The sequence below is a fragment of the Eretmochelys imbricata genome, chromosome 22 (assembly GCF_965152235.1).
Source record: "Eretmochelys imbricata isolate rEreImb1 chromosome 22, rEreImb1.hap1, whole genome shotgun sequence".
NCBI classification, from domain to species: Eukaryota; Metazoa; Chordata; order Testudines; family Cheloniidae; genus Eretmochelys; species Eretmochelys imbricata.
In genome coordinates, this window is record NC_135593.1 from 3547936 (window position 1) to 3571511 (window position 23576).

General features: G+C 63.9%; 1 protein-coding gene across 1 annotated transcript in view; it reads right to left on the minus strand.

Annotated features, from left to right (window-relative positions):
* Positions 1 to 1580: 1580 nt before the first annotated feature.
* ROBO3 (roundabout guidance receptor 3) overlaps positions 1581 to 23576 on the minus strand; it is a 139951-nt gene continuing 117955 nt past the window's right edge. The window contains exons 10-27 of the mRNA XM_077839631.1: positions 22100 to 22181; positions 19589 to 19757; positions 18790 to 18956; positions 17498 to 18094; positions 16679 to 16797; positions 16296 to 16467; positions 15657 to 15851; positions 13381 to 13404; positions 12785 to 12827; positions 12508 to 12662; positions 11227 to 11502; positions 10707 to 10869; positions 8567 to 8794; positions 3936 to 4117; positions 3515 to 3622; positions 3048 to 3224; positions 2412 to 2561; positions 1581 to 1615 (exon numbers count right to left, since the gene is read on the minus strand). Coding sequence (XP_077695757.1) covers positions 1581 to 1615; positions 2412 to 2561; positions 3048 to 3224; positions 3515 to 3622; positions 3936 to 4117; positions 8567 to 8794; positions 10707 to 10869; positions 11227 to 11502; positions 12508 to 12662; positions 12785 to 12827; positions 13381 to 13404; positions 15657 to 15851; positions 16296 to 16467; positions 16679 to 16797; positions 17498 to 18094; positions 18790 to 18956; positions 19589 to 19757; positions 22100 to 22181 — 3042 coding nt within the window. The remainder of the gene's footprint in view (positions 1616 to 2411; positions 2562 to 3047; positions 3225 to 3514; positions 3623 to 3935; positions 4118 to 8566; positions 8795 to 10706; positions 10870 to 11226; positions 11503 to 12507; positions 12663 to 12784; positions 12828 to 13380; positions 13405 to 15656; positions 15852 to 16295; positions 16468 to 16678; positions 16798 to 17497; positions 18095 to 18789; positions 18957 to 19588; positions 19758 to 22099; positions 22182 to 23576) is intronic.

Consider the following 23576-nt stretch of genomic DNA (forward strand, 5'->3'; position numbering starts at 1 on the left):
GCAGGAGGCCAGCACCAGCCACCTCAGGGCCCGAACGTCCCCGGCGCCGCTGTAAGGGGCTTGCCAGGGCTCCAGAGCACGTTCTGGTGCCTGCAAACACGGCGTCTGCAGCTCCCCCCCCCGCCCCGCACTGGCCCGACGGCTTGGCCCTGCCAGGGGATGGCATGCTGGCCCCACGGGCAGAGGTATAGCTGTCCCAGCAGTGAGGGGAGACCCCTCGGCTCAGCACTTGCCAAGCTGTGATCTGCTGCCACCCCCCTGCCATGCCCCCGGGGCAGACACACGTGTAGCCAGGGCATTAGCACTCGGACCCCCATGCGCCCCAGTCGGGCCCTGAGCACGCTCAGCGGACACGGCCAGTGGGCTGGGCAGGGGCATGTTGGAGGCCAGGCTTGGGCACACCCCTCCGTTGCCCTGGGGTTCATCACAGGCAGTGAGTCGTTAGTGCAGGGGCAGAGCGGCGTGGCCTGGCAGATATGGCATCTCGCAGTGCCCCAAGCGCCCACGCCCCCTCCATGCCCACACGGCAGGCCCAGACCATAGTGAGTTGCCAGGGCACTGAGTGCCATGCTGGGCTGTCCCTCCCTGCCTTGCTGGGGCTGGAGACTGCAGCGAGTGGCCCCCGCTTCTCTGAGCACTGAGTCTGGCCCCCGGGCCAAGCCTCAGCAGCCGGCTCCCCCTGCCCCAGGCTGGGCCAGCCCCTGGGGCCAAGCCCCAATTTAGGGTTTATAAATGCTTTTGCCAGCCCCATCAAACCCTGTCGCGGCCCGGCCTTTTCAAACCATCCGTGACACGGGTTTGAAGTGACCCCTCACTCAGCTGGTGCGGGGGCCAGAGCCCGGCAGTGACACGGACGAGACACAGAACTAACCCGGGGCGGCCCTGGGCAGGGGCTAGAGGGTAAATGGCCCCAGGCGGGGAACAGCTGAGATTGTCGTTAAGGTTTCACTTGCAATAACCTGAGCTTTGACTAACAGTGCAGGCGAGGAGCCCGCTCCGCACAGCACTGGCAGTGTGGCATTAAGCAAGTTTAGGGAATATTCTGAGGCCTAGGACGTGCCCCTCATTCCCCGCCCCAGGGCAGCCCCCTGCTGCCGCCCATCACCCAGGACCCAGACCTCCCCTGCCCCAATAAGCAAAGCCCGTCGCTCTGGCCAGGGTAACAAACAGCTTTATTGGTTGTTTTACAAAAGGGTTCATTAGCTACCAAAAAACACCCCTGCCCACACGAGGGGCTGGTTGGGCTGGCAGTGCCCCACGGGCAACGTGTGCCGTGCGGGTGGGCTGCTCTCTGTGCCTGGCTGGAAGCTGGTCCTGCCCCAGCTGCCTGCCCCTGCCCTGCTGGGCACAAACCTTCCTTTGCAGAACTGCCGGCTTGGTACTGAACGGGCTCATGCAGGCCTCACCCACGAGCCCCGTGTCCTGGGTATAAACACAGCCTGCCTGCCGCTCCCAACCCCACCTATTTACAAGGGACTGGGCCGCCTGGCTCCAGTCACAGTGTCATCAATTAAACCAGCCCAAAGCCCAGAGCCCAGCCCAGATCTCAGGGCAGAGCCCTGCTCTCAGCCTGCATCCGCTCACTCAGCCAGCGCCGCTGGCTTCATCTCTTCTCCTGCAAAGAGAGAAAATCGTCAGCAGGGCTGGGACCTCAGAGGGGCTAAGGCCATCACGGGCATGGGCCAGGCGCAGCACGGCTTGGCTGGGCCCCTCTGCCCCGCCCCTGGCTGTAGAGAGCATGGGGCCCCAGCCCCAGAGCTCGCCAGCTCCTGAGGGGATGCCTACTGGTCATGGGGAAATGCCACAGCAGCCCCACCTGTCGCTGGCAGCCATGGCCGGGGGGATCCAAGCTCCCTCTTTCTGTGGGACCCAGCCCTCCCCAGCATTCCCCGCCCCAGGACTCCTTTAGGGGCTGCTGCCCTGAGGTGGGGCTCCATTGGGAACACCCCCGCCATGCCCGTGATCCGGCTGCCCAGCCCACCACAGAAACACCCAGCTGTCTCCGAGCCAGCAGGCCCCTCCCAGGGGTTCCCCACAGCACAGCAGGGCCCATGTGAATGGGGCTGCTCCCTCCCGCAGGGCAAGTTAAAGCCCCCAATGGTCTGGTTTGGCCAGGAGACTCCCCTGGCCAGGCCAGGCCCCTGTTCCGAGCCCTCCCTGCCCCTCCTAGTGAAACCCCTCTCCTACCGGCTGGAGACCCAGGAGAGCAAACCAGCCCCGGTGCAGCGTGCAGTGGAGAGAAAGGGAATCAGCCCCATCCAGCCCACGCTCGGGACCCCACACACCAGCCCCACCCCAGGGGGCCCAGTGTCCTGCCCTCGCTCTGCTGTGCTGCTAGATACTGACCCTGCAGGTCGCTGCTCCCCCAGTGCCTGGCAGGCCCCCAGGTTACGCGCCTTGGCTCACCTCACTACGGTCCCCGGCTGTCCTGCTGCGGCCGGAGCCGTGGCCCCGGGACCCCGTCGAGCCCCTGGAGGAGGAGCTGCCGGTCGTGGAGCAGTTGCTTGACACCTGGCCTCTGGAGAGGAAGGTGGGCCTGCTGTACGGGACGATCTCCTCCACTGCAAGGGAAGGGGCAGGCGCGTGGGTGGGGCTGGTGCTGCCTCCCGCAGCCTCCTGCCCAGCCCGCGCCCGGCGGAACGGGGCCCTGCAGGGAGCCCCTGCAGCACATGGCCGGGGACAGGCAGCTCAGGCCCCCATGGCTAAGCCCCACCTCCCCACGGCGTTTGATCTTTAATGTACCCAGTGCCCACAGCTCCTGGGCAGGGCCTGGACCCCATGGTCTCCCCTGGAGTCTGGCTGCAGGGCACCTCGGAGACCCGCAGTGCCCTGCCATGGAACCGCATTGCCACCGCGTCTGCTCAGCGCCCCACGTACAGCCCCACCCTGCAGCCCTGCTGGCAATGCCCTGGGGCCAGGTGGGCCCTCCCAGCAGCCAGGAGCCAGCTGGGGGGCCAGACATCGGGAGGGTCAGGCTCCACGTGTGGCTGGCATGTCTGTGCCCGCGGGTGGCCGGTTTCTGGGGGGTGCCGCACGGCGGGGGTTACCGTCTCGCTGCTGGTGCTGGCCCAGCACGGTCCGATGGCCAGCTCTCCGCTCTGTGTCGCGGGCACCGAGCACGTCTCTCTCCAGAGAGGAGGCGCTGCAGGCCGGTGGAGGTGCTGGGGGCTGAGCAGAGGCCCCGGGGTCCTCGCTGGGCGGGGGCAGTGGGGGCGGTGGCAGATCTGTGTGAGAAGCAGAGGGAATTGTGTCAGCGGGCCAGTAAGGCTGTGCCCATCACACCCAGCCAAACCCAGGCCCCTCCCCAGCAGAGATCCTGATGGGGGTTGGTGTGACTTGGGAAGGGGGCCCTGACACGGAGGTTACACCAATGGGGCCATTGGCTCCCCGGCAGACAGAAGAGCCAGGAGCCTTGCTGCCCGGCCTGCTCCTTGCTGCCCGGCTGGCATTGCCGGGGCGCTCGCTGCCACAGGAAGGAGCCGCTGGTGCTGCCATGTGCCGTGCCCACACTCACCTCCCTGTTTCTTCTCCCGGCGGTAATGGCTGGACTTGGGCTTTTTCTTCGTTCTCGTTTTCTGTGCCGGGGGGAGGGACGCGTCACCGGGAGCGGGGCGGGCTTTACCTGTCGGCAAAGGCAGCGTGAGTCCCTGACCTGCCTCTGTCTCCCACCTCCTCCCACGGGCGCCGGCGGCTGAGCGCTCGGTCCATGGGCCACGCATGTGCCCACAGCGCCTGGCTCGCTGTTCCCCCAGCTCTCCGCAGGCTTTAGCAAAGCTCTCCGCAGCCAGAGCACACCGATCCCACCCTGGCAGCCCCAGAAACCAGGCTGACCATGGTGGGAGAGGGGGTATCAGTCCCTCTGTCTGGGCACAGGTGCCCCCACCTGCCAGGGCCGGGTGCTGCTGCGGGAACGTAGAGGGCTGGGCTGCACTCACCTGGGCTCCGGGAACTGATGTTCTCAGCACTGTGCGCTGGGGTCTGACTCAGGTTGCGTCTGTGCCCGTGTCTGGGTGTGTGGCCATCGGCCCCCTCCGTAAGGGCATTGAGATTTGGGTCAGACTGGGTCAGGGGAGGGCTCGGGGCTCTGGGCAAAGCCCCCGAGCCATTCGGCAACCGCCTGGAAAACAGCAAGGCCAGCCCAGTTAACCCACGCACTGCCTGGGAGCAGGCGGCTCCAGGAGCAGGTCTCCGGGAACCCACCCACCCCACCCGGGCAGACTTGCAAACACCAGCCATTGCTACAGCTGCCCTCTGCCAATGGGCCCCAGCTGAGAGGAGAGCCCAGCCTCTCTGGCCCCGTCAGGCTGCCAGTGGGGCAGGGCTGTGCACAGCTTTGCTCTGGGGGCACCTGCCCAGCAGGAACTGGACCAAGACCCAGCAACCCACCTCCACTGGCTGCACCAAGGCCCACACCGCAGGACCACTCTGGGCCCCCTTCGGCCCCAGCTCTGCTCCCAGGCTGCGCAAGTCATGAGAATGCAGCCTCTTGTGCACATCAGACAGGCTCCCAGGCACTGCCGGCCGGGGGGCGGGGGGGGGGTGCTGGAGAGGACGAAGAAGCGGGGGAAGAGCACAGGTAATGTGGAATAATTCATCAGGCAACCAGAGAGCCACCCTGGGCATTAATCACCCCTGGCCCAACTGGGTCTCCCTGGAACCTCTGGGGGACATCCCCAATCGAAAGCCACAGCACAGCGTTGTCCCAGGCGAGGGTAAGCGTGGATACTGCAGGTCAGGATACAGCAGAGCTGGGGGGGCCCAGGGCTGGGGTAGCAGGGGCTGTGGGTCGGGATTGAGGGGCACCGGCGGAGCGGCGTGTGGGGCCCAGGGCTGGGGTAGCAGGGGCTGGTGGTTGGGCTTGAGGGGCTCTGGCAGAGCTAGGACACAGGGAGTTGTGCGAGAAAGCTCTCCAGGTGAAGGAGGAGTGACTACGTGGCCCTTGCGGGGAGCTGATTATCTGTTACTTTGTTTTTGTGTGCTTGCCATGTGCCTGCTTGACTGGAATTTATAGTGTGGGCTGTTCGGGGGGCTGTGTGCTGAGGCTAGTGACCTGGGGTTTCTTAATGAGGCTCTAGCCTGCTGTCCTTTGAGCCCTAACCCCTTTAGGCTCCCTTGGCAAGGGGCTGGCTCAGGTAGAACGGGGTGAACAGGTCAGCTCCAGAGAGACCGGAAGAGCTAGCAACTAGGGGAGTTTACAGAGGGAGTATGAGAGCCAGATGCTCCTAACAACCATTCTCTGAACCTAGGCCAACAAGTGTCCCCCTCCAAAAAGCCAACCAACCAACCAAAATCCCTGCAAGAGCACAAAACATGCAGGCAGAGTCCCGCAGCAGACCGAGGCTAGCCAGCGTATTGCACGGAGTGCAGCCAGTACGGTTACCTGCCTTGTGGGCAGATGGCTTGCTGTGTGCATGTTTGGTGCAAGGAGCTCTGGAGACCAGAGTGTCTGAACGGGAGGAGCTAATGGAAACAGAGAGATGCAGAGATGAGACCTTCCAGGACACAGAAGCGGGTCCCACCCCCAGTCTGATGCCTCTGTGCTGTTGAGGAGGATGAAAGTCTCGGGGAAGGAGAACATCAAAATGGAGCAGAGGGAACTATCCCATAGTTGGGATCCTCCTTCTAGATGATGGCATGGTGTCCACTCACACTGAGGATACCTCTTCGGGGGAGAGGACCTCAATTAGAAGAGCCAGGTAACAGTACTGGGGGAGTCGATCATTAGAAACATAGCTAGCTGAGTTTGTGATGACCGGGAGAACCACATAGTGAATTGCCAGCTGGGTGCAAAGATTGAGGACTTCTTGAGACATCTAGACAGACTTATGTGCAGTGATGGGAAGGAGCCGTGAGTCATGGTACATGTGGGTACCAATGACATAGTGAAAGGTAGGAGTGAGGTCCTGGAGGTCAAATTTAGGGTGCTAGGTAAGAGCTTGAAGTCCAGGACCTTCATGGTAGCATTCTCTGAATGCGTCCACCTGCACACACAGGGCCATTTAGACCGGCAGAATGTTTGGATGAGACAATGGTGTTCGGAGGAGGGATTTAGATTTAGTAGGAAATGGGAAACTTTTGGGAAAGGAGAAGCTTATACAGGAAGGATGGACACCACCTAAACCAAACCAGAACCAGATTGCTGACACTTAACATTAAAATGTTTGTAGAGGATTTTTTTAAACTAAGGGCTGGGGGAAAGCCGACAGGTACGGAGGAGCACATGGTAAAGAACAGAATTGTCAGACAAGACCATAGATGAACACACTATGTTGGGGAAGAGTCAACAGAGCTTTTGTAAAGGGAAATCATGCCTCACCAATCTACTAGAATTCTTTGAGGGGGTCAACAAGCATGTGGACAAGGGTGATTTTTTGGATATATTGTACTTGGACTGTCAGAAAGCCTTTGACAAGGTCCCTCACCAAAAGCTCTTACGCAAAGTAAGCTATCATGGGATAAGAGGGAAGATCCTCTCATGGATCAATAACTGGTTACAAGACAGGAAACGAAGGGTAGGAATAAATTATCAGTTTTTACAATGGAGAGAGGTAAATAGCAGGGTCCCCCAATGATCTATACTGGGACCATTGTTGTTTAGCATAATGATGGGGGGAAAGGCGTGAACAGAGAGGTGGCAAAGTTTGTAGACAATACAAAATTACTGAGGATAGTTAAATCCAAAGTGGACTGTGAAGAGTTACAAAGGGATCTCACTGAACTGAGTGGCTGGGTGGCACAATGGCAGATGAAATTCAATCTTGATAAATGCAGAGTAATGCCCATTGGAAAACATAATCCCAAAAAACCATACAAAATGATGGGGTCTAAATTAGCTGTTACCACTCTAGAAAGAGATCTTGGGGTCATTGTGGAGAGTTCTCTGGAAACATCCGCTCAAAGTGCAGCATCAGTCAAAAAAGCGAACAGAATGTTGGGAACCATTAGGAAAGGGATAAATAGAAAGAAAATATCCTAATGCCACTGTATAAACCCCTGGTGTGCCCACACCTTGAATACTGTGTGCAGTTCTGGTGGCCATAGCTCAAAAAAAATACATTAGAACTGGGAAAAGTACAGCGCAGGGCAACACAAATGATTAGGGGGGTGGAACAGCTTCTGTATGAGGGGAGATTAAAAAGACGGGGACTGTTGAGTTTTAAGGGGGGCACAGGCACGGGAAGTAGGAGTGTGGGGGGTGCTGCAGCATCCCCAGTTTTATACGGTATCCCAGCTGCCGGCCCCGCTCCCAGCCATGCACACGGGAGCCCAGTTGCCGGTCCCGCAGGCGGGGCTCCGCTCCTGGCTCCGTGCCTGCCCCCAGCCTCGGCCCCCTTGTCCCTGTCTGTGTCCCCCCCGGACACACGGCCCTGCTCCTGGTCTCAGCTCTGAGGGGGGGGCACGAGGTAAAAAGTTTGGGGATAGTTTTCCTGGCTTTCAGCACCCCCACTATGAAAAGTGTTCCAACGCCACTGAAGGGGGGATATGACAGAAGTCTATAAAATCATGAATGATGTGGAGAAAGTGACTAAGGAAGTGTAATTTACCCCTTCACATAACACAAGCACCAGGGGTCACCTAATGAAATGAATAGGCAGCAGGTTTAAAACAAACACAAGGAAGTACTTCTTCACACAACGCACTGTCAAACTGTGGAACTCCTTGCCAGGGGATGTCATGGGCGGCAGGTATAATAGGCCAGGGGACTCAAGGGAGATTACTGAGGAACCCAGGAGGCTGAGTAGCAAATGCTTCCTCCTCAGCTGCCCCAGAAACTGCATGGGGCACAGCACAGAGACAGATCAGAGAAATGCTTTTCCCCGGGCAGCTTGGGGTCTGGGGAGGGGAGGTGCAGCTTGGGGCTCCTCTGGGCCACAGATGGGAGGGGAGTTTCAGGGAACCTCCGGGTAGGCGTGAGTGTGTGTGTGTGGGGCTCGGGGCTCCGGCCAGCCCGGGACTCCTCTGGCCGACAGGGGGTGCGCGGGGCTTCTTTGGGCAAGAGGGGGGTCCTTGGGGCTCCGGCCATGGGGCAGGAGCGTGAACAGAAGGGGCAGAGCTGTGGCTTGCCTCCCCAAAGTGGGACTCTATCTGCCGCCCGTGGGGAATGTTTTGAAGGCCAAATTATAAAAGGGTTCAAAAAAGAATTAGCTAAGTTTGTGGAGGATAGGTCTGACTATGGCTGTTAGCCCAGAGGGTCAGGTCAGCAACTCCATGCTCTGCGAGTCCCTAAACTCTGATGTGAAGCTGGGACTGGACGACAGGGGATACTTGCCCTGTTCTGTACCTTCCCTCTGAAGCACCTGTCCCTGGCTGCTGTTGGAAGGCAGGATCCTGGGCTAGATGGACCATTGGTCTGACCCAGTCTGGCCGTTCTCACGTGTGTGGGGGGAGCCCCGGGCTGGGGTATCAGGGGGCTGCGGGTCGGGATTGAGGAGCACAGGCAGAGCTGAGTGGGGAAGCTGGCCTGACCCAGGCTGGCACTCCACTCGCCCAGCTTCTCTCTCCTGCGAAAGGTTCGGGGAGCCCCCAGGAGCCTGAGCCCCAGGGGTGGGGTGGGGGCGCCTCCTACCGGGGCAGGTGCGGGATCTCGAAGTGATGCAGCCTGGGGATGTCCTCGGCAGCTCTCATCTCATCACGCGGCGAGGGCGTCAGCGTGGCCGTGGACTGCTGCCCGTAGGAGTGGGCGGGTGAGGAGATGTCGCCACGGGGCGGGGGCAGGGGGCACTGTTCCTCCTGGACGTTCTCCATCAGGTAGGTGCGTTCGGGCAGCGGGGGGCACCATTCCTCCGCCTCCGCACTGCAAGTGGGGGTATGTTAGACCCTGCCGGGCACCACAGGCCTGGACGGCGCCTTGGCTCTCACAGCCACCCCACTCAGCCCCGCAGGCCGCCCTCATCTCGCCCGGCTTCACATGCCACCGCACCCGTCCCACGGGCCTCCTCGCCCGGCTCCATGTGCCTTCCCACCCATCCCACGGGCCTCCCCGCCCATCCCACGCACCTCCCCAACCGTCCCACGGGCCTCCCTGCCCGGCTCCATGTGCCTTCCCGCCCGTCCCACGGGCCTCCCCGCCCGGTTCCATGTGCCTCCCCGCCCGTCTCACGGGCCTCCCCGCCCGGCTCCATGTGCCTTCCCACCCATCCCACGGGCCTCCCCACCCGTCCCACGCACCTCCCCGCCTGTCCCATGGGTCTCCCCGCCCGGCTCCATGTGCCTTCCCACCCGTCCCACGCGCCTCCCCACCCATCCCACGCACCTCCCCAACCGTCCCACGGGTCTCCCCGCCCGGCTCCATGTGCCTTCCCACCCGTCCCACGCGCCTCCCCACCCATCCCACGCACCTCCCCAACCGTCCCACGGGCCTCCCTGCCCGGCTCCATGTGCCTTCCCGCCCGTCCCACGGGCCTCCCCGCCCGGCTCCATGTGCCTCCTGCCCGTCTCACGGGCCTCCCCACCCGTCCCACGCACCTCCCCGCCCGTCCCACGGGCCTCCCCGCCCGGCTCCATGTGCCTTCCCACCCGTCCCACGCGCCTCCCCGCCCATCCCACGCACCTCCCCAACCGTCCCACGGGCCTCCCTGCCCGGCTCCATGTGCCTTCCCGCCCGTCCCACGGGCCTCCCCGCCCGGCTCCATGTGCCTCCTGCCCGTCTCACGGGCCTCCCCACCCGTCCCACGCACCTCCCCGCCCGTCCCACGGGCCTCCCCGCCCGGCTCCATGTGCCTTCCCACCCGTCCCACGCGCCTCCCCGCCCATCCCACGCACCTCCCCAACCGTCCCACGGGTCTCCCTGCCCGGCTCCATGTCCCTTCCCGCCCGTCCCACGGGCCTCCCAACCTGTGCCACGCACCTCCCTGCCCGTCCCACGGGCCTCCGCCCCCATCCCACACACCTCCCTGCCCGTCCCACAGGCCTCCCCACCTTGCCCACACGCCTCCCCGCCCGTCCCACGAGCCTCCCCGCCTGGCTCCATGTGCCTTCCTGCCTGTCCCACAGGCCTCCCCGCCCAGCTCCACATGCCCCCCCGCCCGTCCCACGGGCTTCCCCACCCGTCCCACGCACCTCCCTGCCCATCCCACACGCCTCCCCGCCCGTCCCATGTGCCTTCCCGCCCGTCCCACGGGCCTCCCCACCCGTCCCACGCACCTCCCTGCCCGTCCCACACGCCTCCCCGCCTGTCCCATGGGCCTCCCCGCCTGGCTCCATGTGCCTTCCTGCCCGTCCCACGGGCCTCCCCGCCCCGTCCCACATGCCTCCTTGCCCGTCCCACAGGCCTCCCTGCCCGGCTCCACGCCCCTCCCCGCCCATCCCACAGGCCTCCCCGCCCGTCCCACGCGCCTCCCCACCCGGCTCCACGTGCCTCCCTGCCCAGCTCTACAGGCCCCTGGCGCAAAGCCAGGCCGAAGGGGGAAGCACCCCATGGCTATGGCTGTAATCAGCCTCTGTCATAGACTCTCCTGACCGAGCCTCTGACCTGACCCAGGCAGGCTGGCAATGCCATAGGTCTGCCTGGGCCCGCCCAGCTCCCTGCAGTGCCTCTGGCAGGGCTGGGGGAGTCTGGCGCGAGGGGCAATGTCTGCCCGGCCCCGGCAGCCACTGGTGCAGACTCTGTGTTGCCATGGGCACCCAGATCCTGGCCGTGGGATCGCTGGGTGTTTGTGCGGTGGCACCGTCCCTGCTAGGACAGAGAGAGCGGTAACTGTGCTCACCTGGCAGCCAGCTCTTCCTCCTCCTCCTCCTCCTCCTCCTCTGCCTCCTCCACGTACTGGCTCAGCTCGCTGGCCGGAGGCGGAGGGGGCAGCAGCTCCGTCCAGTTCAGCGAGGGCGTTTTCACCGGCTTCCCCATCGACTTTGCTTTGCCGATTTTCACCACTAGAGAGACCGGAGCCAGACAGGTGTTTCTGACACAGCGAGTGGGGCAGCCCCACAGCGAGCCCCCTGCCTCTCGCCTGCCCTCGGAGTCCACAGTGGCTGTTGAGGGCGTGGGCTGGGCCCAGGGTCCAGCCAATCCGCTTTGGAGACACACGGCGCTTCCCAGCACTCCGCGGTGTCCTTGGGGTGCTCCTGGCAGCGGAAGGTGGCTCCCATGCCCAGAGAGCTCCTGGGGCCAGCCGTCGGAAGAGCCAACTCTGTGCCTGGCACTGGCTCACTGGGCCCCCCACCCCGCGTCCCCCGGGCTCCACAGCCCGACCAGCTGCACACCCAGCGGTTCCCACACGGCGTCCCTACCCTGCTCAGCTCTGCTGCGCTCCGGGAGCGCGTACTGGCTGCCGGAGGGGCCAGGCTGGGGGCTCCGCGGGCTCTCCTCTGCGTCAGGGGAGGGCAGGCTGGGCACCCCATACGGCACCAGGGGTGTGCTGGCATAAGGCGTGGTGTGCTGCGAGAAGGCCCCGTTGAAGGTCCTCATCTCGTCGCTGGCAGGGTCAATGGTGCTGTAAATGGGCCCGTCCGACGCGCCCGCCCCAAACTTCTCCGTCTGGGCGAGGTAGTTGGAAATCCCGGCCTCTGCGGGGCAAGTTACAGACACAGGACACTGCGCTATGGGGACAGTTCAGCCACGTATGGGGTCATTTGGCTCCTGTCCTGCCCACCACGTGGCTGAGCTGTTGCTGGCCCAGAGTTCCCAGCGTTGGACCAGCTGCCTTGGGCTGCTTCTCCTGCCCCTCTCCAGGAGCTCGGCCCACCTGCTCCCCAGAGCCAGCAACAGCAAAGCCGGCTTGGGCCCCCAAAGAGGGACTCAGCTCGGCTTCCTCGCCCACCCAGCCCTCACAGCCTTGGGGCCGGAGATCATAGAACCATAGAATCATAGAATCATAGAATATCAGGGTTGGAAGAGACCCCTGAAGGTCATCTAGTCCAACCCCCTGCTCGAAGCAGGACCAATTCCCAGTTAAATCATCCCAGCCAGGGCTTTGTCAAGCCTGACCTTAAAAACTTCCAAGGAAGGAGATTCCACCACCTCCCTAGGCAACGCATTCCAGTGTTTCACCACCCTCTTAGTGAAAAAGTTTTTCCTAATATCCAATCTAAACCTCCCCCACTGCAACTTGAGACCATTACTCCTCGTTCTGTCATCTGGTACCACTGAGAACAGTCTAGAGCCATCCTCTTTGGAACCCCCTTTCAGGTAGTTGAAAGCAGCTATCAAATCCCCCCTCATTCTTCTCTTCTGCAGGCTAAACAATCCCAGCTCCCTCAGCCTCTCCTCATAAGTCATGTGTTCTAGACCCCTAATCATTTTTGTTGCCCTTCGCTGGACTCTCTCCAATTTATCCACATCCTTCTTGTAGTGTGGGGCCCAAAACTGGACACAGTACTCCAGATGAGGCCTCACCAATGTCGAATAGAGGGGGACGATCACGTCCCTCGATCTGCTCGCTATGCCCCTACTTATACATCCCAAAATGCCCCGGACATGGGCCCATTCGTCCTGGCCCCTTTCCTGGCTGCTCTAAGCCCAGCCCCCTGCCACGGCCTGGCCACCCGCAGCTCCCCATGCCCCACCAGTACCATTGTAATATCTCTCCGTGGCATCATGAATCCCTGTGCAGCAGCTCGTGCCAGGCTCCTTGGCATTCCCATTGAGCAGCAGGTTGGGGGCGGGCCATGAGTCCGCCAGCCAGGGGTAGTTGGAGGCGCTGGTGGCCATGGCCAGCATGCCTGGTCTGCAGGGAGAGAGGGTAGGGTTGGGGCTTATGTTCACTGCGTGCTGGGTAGCCCTGCTGGAGGGTTTCCCCAGCGGCCCCCGGCCGCTGCGGAGCGTGGGGTGGGAGGCCTCTGCACTCACCTGCTGTTGCCGTGGGCCAGCCCCTCTGCGTGCGGGAACGAGACTGAAAGAGACAGAGATGCTGCGCTGAGACCCGGCTGCTGAGGGTCGGGTGAGGCCTCGTTTGCTGCGGGTTGTGTTTGACCCGGCTGCTGAGGGTCAGGTGGGACCCAGGGGCCAGGCCCAGGTGCCATTGCAGAGCCTGGTGACCAGGCTGTGGTAAGCAGGCAGCTCCCACAGTTCAGCAGCCCAACCCCCGCCCCAAAAAAACCCCACAGGTCCATGTCGCAGGCCAGGACCAAGACACCTCCAGGGCCGGGCCGGGCTCTGACCTATGTGGACAGGGCTCAGCCGGGCACCGTTTGGGTGAAGGGGGTGAGAGACATGGCAGAGACAGCAGCAGCCAGAAAGCTGAGCAGGGACCCGCTGGGGACAGCTCTTTGGGTGCAGGCGACGGCAGGCTTGACACTGCAAGCACGGCTGGTCTCCTGCTGCTCGCCTCCTCCTGTGTTCAGGCAAACGGGACTTCGTAGATAACCTTTGTAACTCAAGCTGGGTCAAGGGGCCCCGCCACGTTCTCGGGGAGCCCCGTGGCTGGGGCAAGGTTAGGGCCTTACCTGCTGGCGTGTAGGCAAAGGAGGCTGCAAGAGAGGAGGGGAGACGGTCAGTCGCAGCAGCTGCAGGCAGGAGGAGAATGCCAGGGCACAGCAGGGGAGCGAGCAGCAGGGCAGGAGGTGGGAGCTGGGACCAGGCACAGGGCAGCACAGGGGCATTCACAGGAGCATGGCACACCGCACCCCCTGTCAGGTCCCAGGCCCCCAGGCTGGTACATTCTACTGGGAGGGGTGGGTGACACAGAGGCCCTGCTCCCTTTGGGCCCCAGCCTTGTTCCCCTGGATCTGCCTCTGACCCAGCTGTCTGGTGCTAGCAGCCACGCTGGGGAGCCCGGGCCTCCCCAGCGGGCAGCGGGCACAGGGATCCCCTGGGAAGATAACTGCATAAGGGTTCACCAAAGGGTGGCTTGTTAGGTCTCAGCTGAGGGCTAGTAGCCTCTGGGGTTGGGCTGGGGATGTGGGGTTTGGGGTGCAGGAGGGGGCTCAGGGCTGGGGCAAGGGGTTGGCTTGGGGGGTACAGGGTCCCGGTAGCACTTTCTGTGACTGCCAGGAAGCGGGTGCCAGGTCCCTGCAGCCCCTAGGTGCAGGGTGGCCAGGGAAGCTCTGGGTGCTGCCCTCGCGCCTGCAGGCGCCGCCCCTGCAGCTCCCATTGGTAGCGGTTCCCAGCCAATGGGGGCTGCGGAGCCGGCACTGGGATGGGGGCAGCGCACTGAGCCTCTCTGGCCGCCCATGGGGCTACAGAGATCTGGCGGCCACTTCTGGGAGCTGTGCAGAGCTAGGGCGGGCAGGGAGCCTGCCTTAGCCCCGGGCCCCCACTTTGCTGCTGACTGGACTTTTAACGGCCCAGTCAGCGGTGCCGATCAGAGCCACTGGGTCCCTTTTCGACCGGGCGTTCCGGCTAAAAAACGGACAGTCAGCAGGGCCAATGGGCTGGTCTGATGTACTCAGGGTACCAAGAGGCCCCTGGATCCTTCACTGAGGGGCTGTTGTCTCCTGGCCGAGGGGCGCAGCCAGCCTGGCTGGGAAGCGTGGCCGAGCAGTGACTGTGGTTCTCAACCTTTGATTGTATAGAATTGAATTCTGTTCAGTCTGTTTTCAGTCTGGCTCTCGCGGCCCCCTCAGACAGTGTGCAGGCCCCCAGGGCTCCGCAGAGCACAGGCTGAGAACCACGGCTGCATGAGACGGGAGAGTGTCTAGGCTCTCGAGTACATGCTCGGACTTCATTAGATTTGTAACCAGGTGTTCCCACCAAGGGCTGAGCGTGCAGCAGGGCAGTGAGTGGAGGGGAACAGGTGAGCTGGGTGCACTGAACCTTTGGGAGCAGCGGATCGGGCACTGCGAGAGCCAGGGGACTGGGGCCGGATGCTCCGGGGAGGCGCGGGAGGGCTTGGGGGTTGCGAGGTGTCACTTGTTAGCCTGCAGAGAGTCCGGGGCGTACGAGGCCCAGAGGGCAGTGCCTGTGTTGCCTGGGGCCGCTGCAGTGGGGAGCTGACCCCTGGCAGGCACAGACAGGGCTCCCTCCCGCTAAGGACAGGAGGTAGCGAGGTGCCCACAGGCCTGGGCACCCCCAGGAAGTGTCACACCCATGTGTGGAGGGTAAGCAGAGGGGGCGAGCTCTGCACACGGGCTGGCTCTGGGGGGAAGCAGTCAGGCTGTGGGGATGGCCCCCTTATGTCCCAGGCAGAGCCTGACTTGCCCGCATCTAATCTGGAGTGGCCCAGTCCATGGCACAGTGTGATGGTGGTGGGCGGGGGGGCAGTCCCTGGTGAGCAGGGGAGGGGCTGATCCCTGGCATGAGGTTGGGGTGGGGGCTGGTCATGGTGCATGGTGATCAGGGTTGGGGTGGGGGCTATTCCTGGTGCACTGGGGTGGGGGTGGTCCCTGGCATGCTGGGGTGGGGGCAGACCCTGGTGTGTGGTGGTGGGGGTTGGGGGGGGCTGTCCCTGGCGCACTGGAGTGGGATCGGTCCCTGGTGCTTGGCAGTGGGGGTTGGGGTGGGGGTGGTCCCTGGCGCACCGGGGTGGGGGGTGGGGGGGCTGTCCCTGGCGCACCGGGGTGGGGGCAGACCCTGGTGCGTGGCGGTGGGGTTGTGGTGGGGGTGGTCCCCGGCGCACTGGGGTGGGGGTTGGGGGGGGCTGTCCCTGGCGCACTGGAGTGGGATCGGTCCCTGGTGTGTGGCAGTGGGGGTTGGGGGGGTGGTCCCTGGCGCACCGGGGTGGGGGCAGACCCTGGTGCGTGGCGGTGGGGGTTGGGGGGCGGAGGGGAGGCTGGCCCCTCACCTGTGTAATGACTCAGCTCCTTCCTCTTCTTGCGGCGCCAGTAGATCCAGAGGCTGAAGCACATCAGGATGACCCAGCAGGCCCCGCCAATGCCCGCGATGAAGGCCGGCTGCTTCACCACGTCTGTGATCTGCTCGGCCAGGCTCACGTTCTCCCCACTGCTGATGGGCACCGAGCCCTGGTCCAGGGCAGGCTCTGCGGTGGGTACAGGTGGCAAAGGCAAGGCAGTTAGAGGGCGTCTGCATGGCCCGACCTGTGCCCCTTCATGCCACAGCCCCCCTCATGTGGTCAGTGGTCCTGCTGCAACCCCAACGCCGCCGGTGCCCATGTCACACACACCCCAGCATCCCTCTGACCCTGGCAGACACTGAGCCCCGACCCCCGGCAGAGACTTCCCCCTCCCTGCCTGCCCTGCCTGCAGTCTGCTGAGCTCCGAGCAGCCCAGCGCCCCGGCAGACAGAGCCGCCCCACCTTCACTCCAGTGCCTTGCTGCCCCTCACCGCGCATGGGCAGTGCCCAGCACTGCAGTGACTCCAGGCGGGCACAGGTGAGAGACGTGCAAAGCCTGGGCAGGGAGGGGTGCAAAGGGAGGTCCTGGGGTGAGAGCCGCCACCTGCCCGCTCTGCCGAGCGCACTCACTGATCTGGATGGGGACGGGCGCGCTTCTCACTCCTACGCCGGCGCTGGTGACAGCGGCCACCTCGGTGAGGTACAGCACCCCGGGCACCAGCCCCTGCAGCACTGCGGAGTGCACCGTGCCCTCCACGCTGCTGTTGATATGGAAGCGGCTCTCGTTCCCGAGGCACCAGATCTGCCAGGGAGAAGACTCTGGTTACCTGTGGCTTCAGGGATGACGTGGAGCAGCTGCCCCCACCCCCAAGTGCCTGGCATCGGCCCCGCCAGAGCATGCAGGCAGTGCGGGACTTGATGACCCTTGCCAGTTTGGTCGAACCCTCCTGGCAGCACCTGTGCCCGGCACATTGGATGCACCTGGTACCTGCCCCCCTGCAGTGCCACCTTACCCGGTAATCCTGGATGATGCCGTTCTGCTCGCCGGCAGGGGGCGGCTCCCATGACACGCTGATGCTGGTGCTGTTGCCCACTGTTACCACGGAAACTGCCTGAGGGGGGGCGCTGGGGGCTGGGAGGGAGGAAAGAGGGTATAGTGCTGAGGGCTGGGGGGAGCTGCACATCAAGGGGACTGGCCAACCGCGAGCACCATGCCTGGCCCCAAGAGCCTCCTGCTGGCCCCTGGACTTGCCCCAGGCTCCCTCCACCTGGCCCAGCCAGGAGGGGACGGGTGCGCTGCACATCCCCAGGGAGCCAGCAGCCCCAGGGGAGGGCAGCAAGCTCTAGCTGCTCCCGGGCCCCGGCTCTGACAAGCCACAGGGCACCAACACCCTGTCGGCAGCAGCTGGGGAGGGAGCCCGTCCCAGAGCACGACCGCTGGCTCCGTGACGGGCACCATGTAGCCACGGCCCACGGCCCGCGGAGCTGCCGGGCCAGGGCAGGCCAGCCGAGGTAGGCATTATGGGACAGGCAGGTTAGCGTACGCACTTCGCACTCCCCCCCGCACAGCAGCCCTGGCGCCCCCCAGACGCCCCTCCAGCCCTGCTCAGCGCCGGGCTCCTCTGCCCCCACGCCAGCCCGAGGAAGCCAGGGAGCACCAGCCGGGGCAGCGTTCGTGAGGATCCCGGCCCCTCCCGCGGCGGCCACGGTCAGGGAGCCCGCGTCCCTGCAGATGGCTGCGTCGCTGGCCCACGGCACGGCAGCTGCCCGGGGAGATGCCGGCCCTGCCCGGGGGCCGAGCTCTGAGAGGGGGCTGCTGCCACCCCACTGACCTTCCTCGGGCGTGCGCACCACCAGCACCTCGCTGTCCACGCCCTGGAACTCGTCGAAGTAGGGGCGCAGCTTGACCTCGTACTCCTGGCCCTTGCGCAGATCCACCAGCACGGTGCTCCGCTGGGCCGGTGCCGGCACGTCCTGCACCAGCCAGGCGCTGCCCCGCGGGCGGTACAGCACCCGGTAGCCCTGGAGGAACTGGGCCTGGCGATTCACCTGGGGAGAGGGGACCAAGCCACGGGACAGCATTGGGGAGCGCTCGCCCGCGGCCCCAGCACGGCCCGCGGCCTCCGGAGAGCTGGAACCGGGCTGCTCCCCATGCTCTGCCGTCCCACCCCCACCCACCGCACCCTCTACGCCACCCCCAGCAGCACACCATCCACAGTGCCCTGGCACAGCCGCCCGGGCTCTCTCCACGCTTCCGGGCCCGCCTCCGCCTCTCCACCCCCGGGCCAAGCTGGAGCTGGTACTCACAGTCCAGGACGCCTGGATGGTGGTCGAGGTGAGGATGACGGGCTCCTGCAGCTGTACCGCGACCTGGCCGAGCTCGCGCTGCACCTGCCGGTGATCCACACCCTGCCTGGTGGGGCTGACGTCTGCCAACAAACCCAGCGTGAGTGCGGTGCCCAGAGTCACCCCACTGTACCGGCACAGGACACAGGCACAGGATCGGGCACAGGTGCCCCTCAAGCCAGCCACTGGCTGGGCACATATCTGTCTCCAGGTGCCCACTAGGCCCTACTGCCCAGGGAGCCTGCTGGGACGGCCAGGAGCCCCTGCCCTCTGCTGGGGCCAGCTGTACCAATGGCTAGGGCCGGCTCCTGGTGCTCAGCTGCCTGGACACACACCATTGCCCTGTGCTTCTGGAGTGGGGCCTGCAGGGTGGGCCTAGAGAAGACATCGGGGGACTTGGGCTGGGCTCCAAAGCCCAGCGCAGGTGCTGATGAGGAAGGCAGGGGGCCAAGCAGCCTCTGGGGCTGGGGCACTGTGCTCGGGAAGAGGAAAGGCTTTCCCTGTGGCCTGGGGGGCACAGGCTGCTGGCTCTGGGCAACAGAAACCCGGGCAGCCTTCGGGTGTCCTTCCATCCAGCACCCTGCTGCTGAGCACTCCCAGCCCCACCTAGCCCATTGCCCTCCTCTCTGACCTTGCCCATCCCTCAACGGAGACCCCGGGGCCCTGCCCATCACCCCCTGAGAACCCCTTGGCTCTGCCCATCCCTGCCTTTTGCTGAGTCCCCCTCCCCAAGGATGGCCTTGGAGCCCCCACCCCGTGCTTTACCCTGCTGCCTCACCTTGCGTGCGCACCGGCTCCGAGACGGGGCTGGGGTCGCTCAGCCCGTAGGCATTGGCGGCGCGGATAAGGAAGAGGTAGATGGTGTTGGGGTTCAGGCCGCTCACCGTGTGCTTCTCCACCCGCACGTTATCGGCCACTGTCTGCCAGGTGCTGCCTGAGGACTGGCTGCAATGGGGCGTGGGGAGAGGGGTGAGCCACAGCCAGGTCATCTGCCACCTCCCTGTGCACCGGGCAGGGGTGGGCAGTGCCTGGGCCTGGCCTGGCACAGGGGGGCAGCAGCAGAGACAGGGCTCGCCATGTGAGGGCGATTCCAGAGTCCAGCAGGCCCAACGGTGCCAGGGCCCAGCACAGAGGGACTAGGGAGCCGGGGCCTAGTCTGGGCCAGGGCAGGGGCACTCGGCCCCTCTCTCACTGGGTGTCCGAAGGGAAAGCAGAGCCTCCCCCTGGGTTACCAGCACCGCCTGCTCCAAGTGTGAGCCCTGGGCCTGCCGCCAGCCACAAGCCCCTGGTGTCACTGGCTTCACCCCGCCTCCCCCATCAGCCTATGGGCAATGCCGCCCCGGCTGCCACCCCCTCCACGGTGACTGGGCCTGCCAGGAAGGGGCTCCTCCAGCCAGCGAGAGATGGGGGGCGGGATAGGGTGGGGCAGGGAGCCCAGGAGCACTCGGGCTGGGTTTGTGTTCCCAGCCCGGCCCCCCTCCCGCATCCCAAAGCAGGCACTCCCTGGGCCCCCCACGTTTTTGTTTTTTGGGGGCCTCTCTGCTGGGCGCCCTGGGCAGCAGTGTGCAAAGCGTTACCTGAATGCTTCGATGATGTACGTGGTGGCTGCAGTGCCCCCTCTCTGGGGGCTCGGCTTCCAGACCAGGGTCACGCTGTTCTTGGTGACGTCAGTGACCAGCGGCGCTGAGGGGGGTCCAGGGAGGTGGCCTGGTTCGGAGAGCTGCACCTGGAGGTCAGCCCCAGTCTCTAGAGAAGGACAGATTGACAGACTGACAGGGAGGCACGGAGTCCAGCCCGGGCGTGTGCTCCCAGACCGGATTCCAGCTGGCAAATCCAGAGCCTTTCAGTGCATGGGCCCTGCCACAACCACGGCCTCTGGCGGATGAGGCCAAGGGGGACACGGCAGGGGAGAGGCACAGTGCCAGGCCTGATGCTTGTGCTGCGCCCGTTTTGTGGGCGAGGGTCGTCAGGTTCCAGGCCTGACAGTGCAGCGCTGCTCACCAGCAGGCCATCCCCATGTCGTGCTGGCACGGCAGTCCTGCTCTTGAAGCTCAGCACACGGGAAGGGCCCAGGCCTGCCAGGAGTGCCCTGGCTGAGAATGCGGCTGGGGGCTGGAGAACCGCCAGGAAGTGTTTCATAAGAACGGCCAGACGGGGTCAGACCAATGGTCCATCTAGCCCAGAATCCTGTCTTCCGACAGCTGCCTGCACCGAGCTGATGAGAAGCTCAGCTACGCCCCCTCTGCGGAGCCAGTGCCCCGGCTGCTAGGACAGCAGAGGCCATGAGAACTGGGGGGCTCCTCCCACCCACCAGGGAGTCCCTCCAGCTTTGCTTGTACTTGACTTGGCCCTGGGCAAACCCCGAGCTCCTGGGCAGGTCTGGCCAAGGGCCGTGGCTGTCTTGGAAACACATTTGTGGCTTTGTCAGTGAGCAGGACTGCACCTCGGGCACACCAGGCAAGGGGGTTTGCAATGGGGTGACCCGTCTTCCCCAGGGGCCAGCCCCACCCTGCCCAGCCCAGACCTCATGCTGAAGCACTCGCCAGCGCTGGGTGACGTGTCCCAGGAGGAGCGAAAGGGAACGTGGGCTCAGAGCTTCCTGCAGTGGAAGGGACTTTACACCCATCTGAACACAGCTGCAGGCTGGGGGCTGCTGGAAGAACAGCACAGCTGCCCAGCCAGAGGGTCTGCCTGGGGTTGAGGAGCAGGGGAAGCCGGCGTGTCTGTAACTCATGTCAGTGAGTGGCATGTGCAGCAACGCTGGTGGGATTCCCCCAGAGCGGCCGACGTTGGCGCTGGGTCCAAAGCTCTGGAGGGACATGGTGCCTATGCCTGCAGGCCCAGCGCTCCCTGGGTTTGCTCACTGAGTGGCCTGTTTGCTCTTCAAAAAACCTGTCCTGGAGAACAGACAGTTCCTGCCCCAGCCACCTTCTCAGGGCCCGGGGCGGGGCCCGCAGACCGGCTGAGCTGGAAACCCATGTGGCAGTTACCTGCCCTGCCGGCTGTCCTGTGCAGGGGATGCAGCAAGCCAAGCAAGACCAGCGCTAAGCTCTCCCGGGAGTGGCTCTGACCTATGCATAGGCAAGGCACCCGCAGTGACAGCTGCAGGCCTAGGGCAGCCCAGGGAGCCCACGGGCATTGACCCCAAGGGTAGGAGCCAATTGAGCATCCTGTCTGAGCTCCCTCACAGCACAGAGCAGCGAGCCTCCCCCGTGGGTCCTGCATTCAGCCAAACAAGCACCTTCCCGATCGGTGTAACCAGCAGGGACCAGCTCCCGACCCGACCTGCCCCTAGCGCAGCTACTGTGTGTGTCTGGGCCATTCGCCCCCACTCCCAGCTCCCAGCCCCCCGCCCAACCCCTAGCACAGCTACTGTGTGTGTCTGGGCCACTCGCCCCCAGTCCCTGCTCCCAGCCCCCCGACCTGCTCCTTGCTCAGCTACAGTTTGCAGTTTTGTTTATGTACTGAGGTAATCTGCTTTGATCTGTTTGCTATCACTTATAATCACTTAAAATCTACCTTTTGTAGTTAATAAACTTGTTTTTGTTTTGTCTAAAACCAGTGTGTGGAAATTATGACTTGGGGCAGAAAGCTGTTGCATATCTCTCTCCACATTGAGGGAGGGGGCAAATTTCACGAGCTTACACTGTACAGTTTCCAGTGCAGTGCAAGACTGTACAATTTTGGGTTTACACTTCGGGGGGTGCCTTAGCAACTGGGAAGTGCCTTAGCTGAGCCTTCTCATGCAGAGCTGAACTCAGCATCTGTGTGCGAAGCTGCAGCTGGGTGTGTCCCTATCTGTGTGTATGCTGGTGAAAGAGCAAGCTTGGAGAGCTTGGCAACTTATCACAGTGCCAGTGTGAAAGGAAGCCCAGGCTGGTGAGCCAGGCGGGCTCAGTGGTACCCCAGCTCCAACTTGCACCCTGGGGGGAACCCGTCACAGCCCCCATAGCCCTGCTACCAGGCCCCCCAGCCTGCCCCTAATGCAGCAACTGTGTGTCCTGGGCCACTCTCCCCCATTCCCTGCACCCAGCTGTCCTGATATGCCCCGACATTGCAGGGCCCAGGTGAACTGGTCTGTTACTGACCTTGCACTGCCAGGGCCCCACTCCATGTCGTCTCCCCCGTCGAGCTGGTAGCGACACAGACATACAGCCCGGAGTCCGTCACCTGTGCACAGCAAGGGGAGCCAGTGAGTCGTGCAGCTGCCATGGGTGAGTCCCTGGCCAGGATGAGCTGTGGGGGATGGGACACCGTTTGCACACCCAGAGCGTGCTGTGCACGAGGCTCCGTGCTGGGGATCCCTTTGTAGTACTGGGATTGCAGACCCCCTGTGCCCTCGGGGCCGGCCAGGCTGCAGCCTCGGGAGGAGCTCTCTGGGGAATGCATCCGGCAGTCCAGCAGAGGAGCTGAGTTTCCACAGCCCAGATAGGTAGCTGGCTGCAGGTTTCCTTGGGAGAGACAAAACTGCAACAGCCGCCCCAAGCAGTGTAACAGAGCCTGGACCTGGCCGGGTTTCTGCTCACATGGGAACAGCTCCAGGAGGGCAGCTGGCCTGTGTGCCTGGGCATTGCTGCCCTCCTGAACTGCACCGCAAGGGGCAGTCTGGAATGGGAGTGGAAGAGGGCGGCCAGGGCGGTATAATGTCGGGGCTCAGCGAGAGGGGCCTGGGGCTCTGGGAGCATCGCCTGTGTGTTCGGCTCATGGATCGTGGCTGAGGGCTGTCGTACACACAGTGTGAGCTGGGCACGGTGGCTCAGAGCCGCAGGCTCCCTGGGGTGGCACGGGGCTGAGTGCAGTGATGGAGTCAGCCTGCCTCTGAGCCGCACCCACGGCCCTTCCTGCAACGCTGTGCCATTTCGAGATCCCAGTGACGATAAATGGCACATCAGTGTCCAGGGACTTCCCAGCCTGAGCTTCAGGGAATGCCTGCCTGCCGGAGGTGCCAGGGCCTGGCACGAGAGAGCTGCACAGCCCAGCCTGCCAGGGCTGCTCGCCAGCCACAGTGACCCCCTGGCACCACGCTCACCAGGATGCCACTGCGTGGTGCTGCCACGCACACTCCACACTCCTGCAGGTGGGAGGTGAGGACTGCCGGGTACGGGGGGCTCCACTGGCAGAGCAAGGCCCGGGACAATGTCCTCTGAGCAGGGCAGACAGCAAAGCCGGGGGTGCGATGTCCCTGGCTGGGGGGCGCTGCAGACAGGCTGTGCGGAGAGCGTCAAGGGAGCGCCGGCCGGGGAGGCAGCAGGCCTGGGGGACAGGAGGGCAGCATGCGCAGAGGGGAATGGAGGGAACGCTTTAACGTGCCTGTCAGGTGGGGCTGCCCCACTTTTCCCCATGAAGCAGCATGGCCTGAGGAGGTGGCCGTCCCTGGGGACCATTAACTCATGCTACCCCTGCTAGCCGCCTGACAGCTCTCATTGCTTCCTGGGCACAGAGCCACAACGGCTACCCACCGATGCCATTAGGTGCGCCGGGAGCCGGCAGATGCATTAACCTCCTGACTCGCACACAACGGCGGCCCAAAGCGCACGTGAAACAGTTCGCTCCCCACTGATGCCT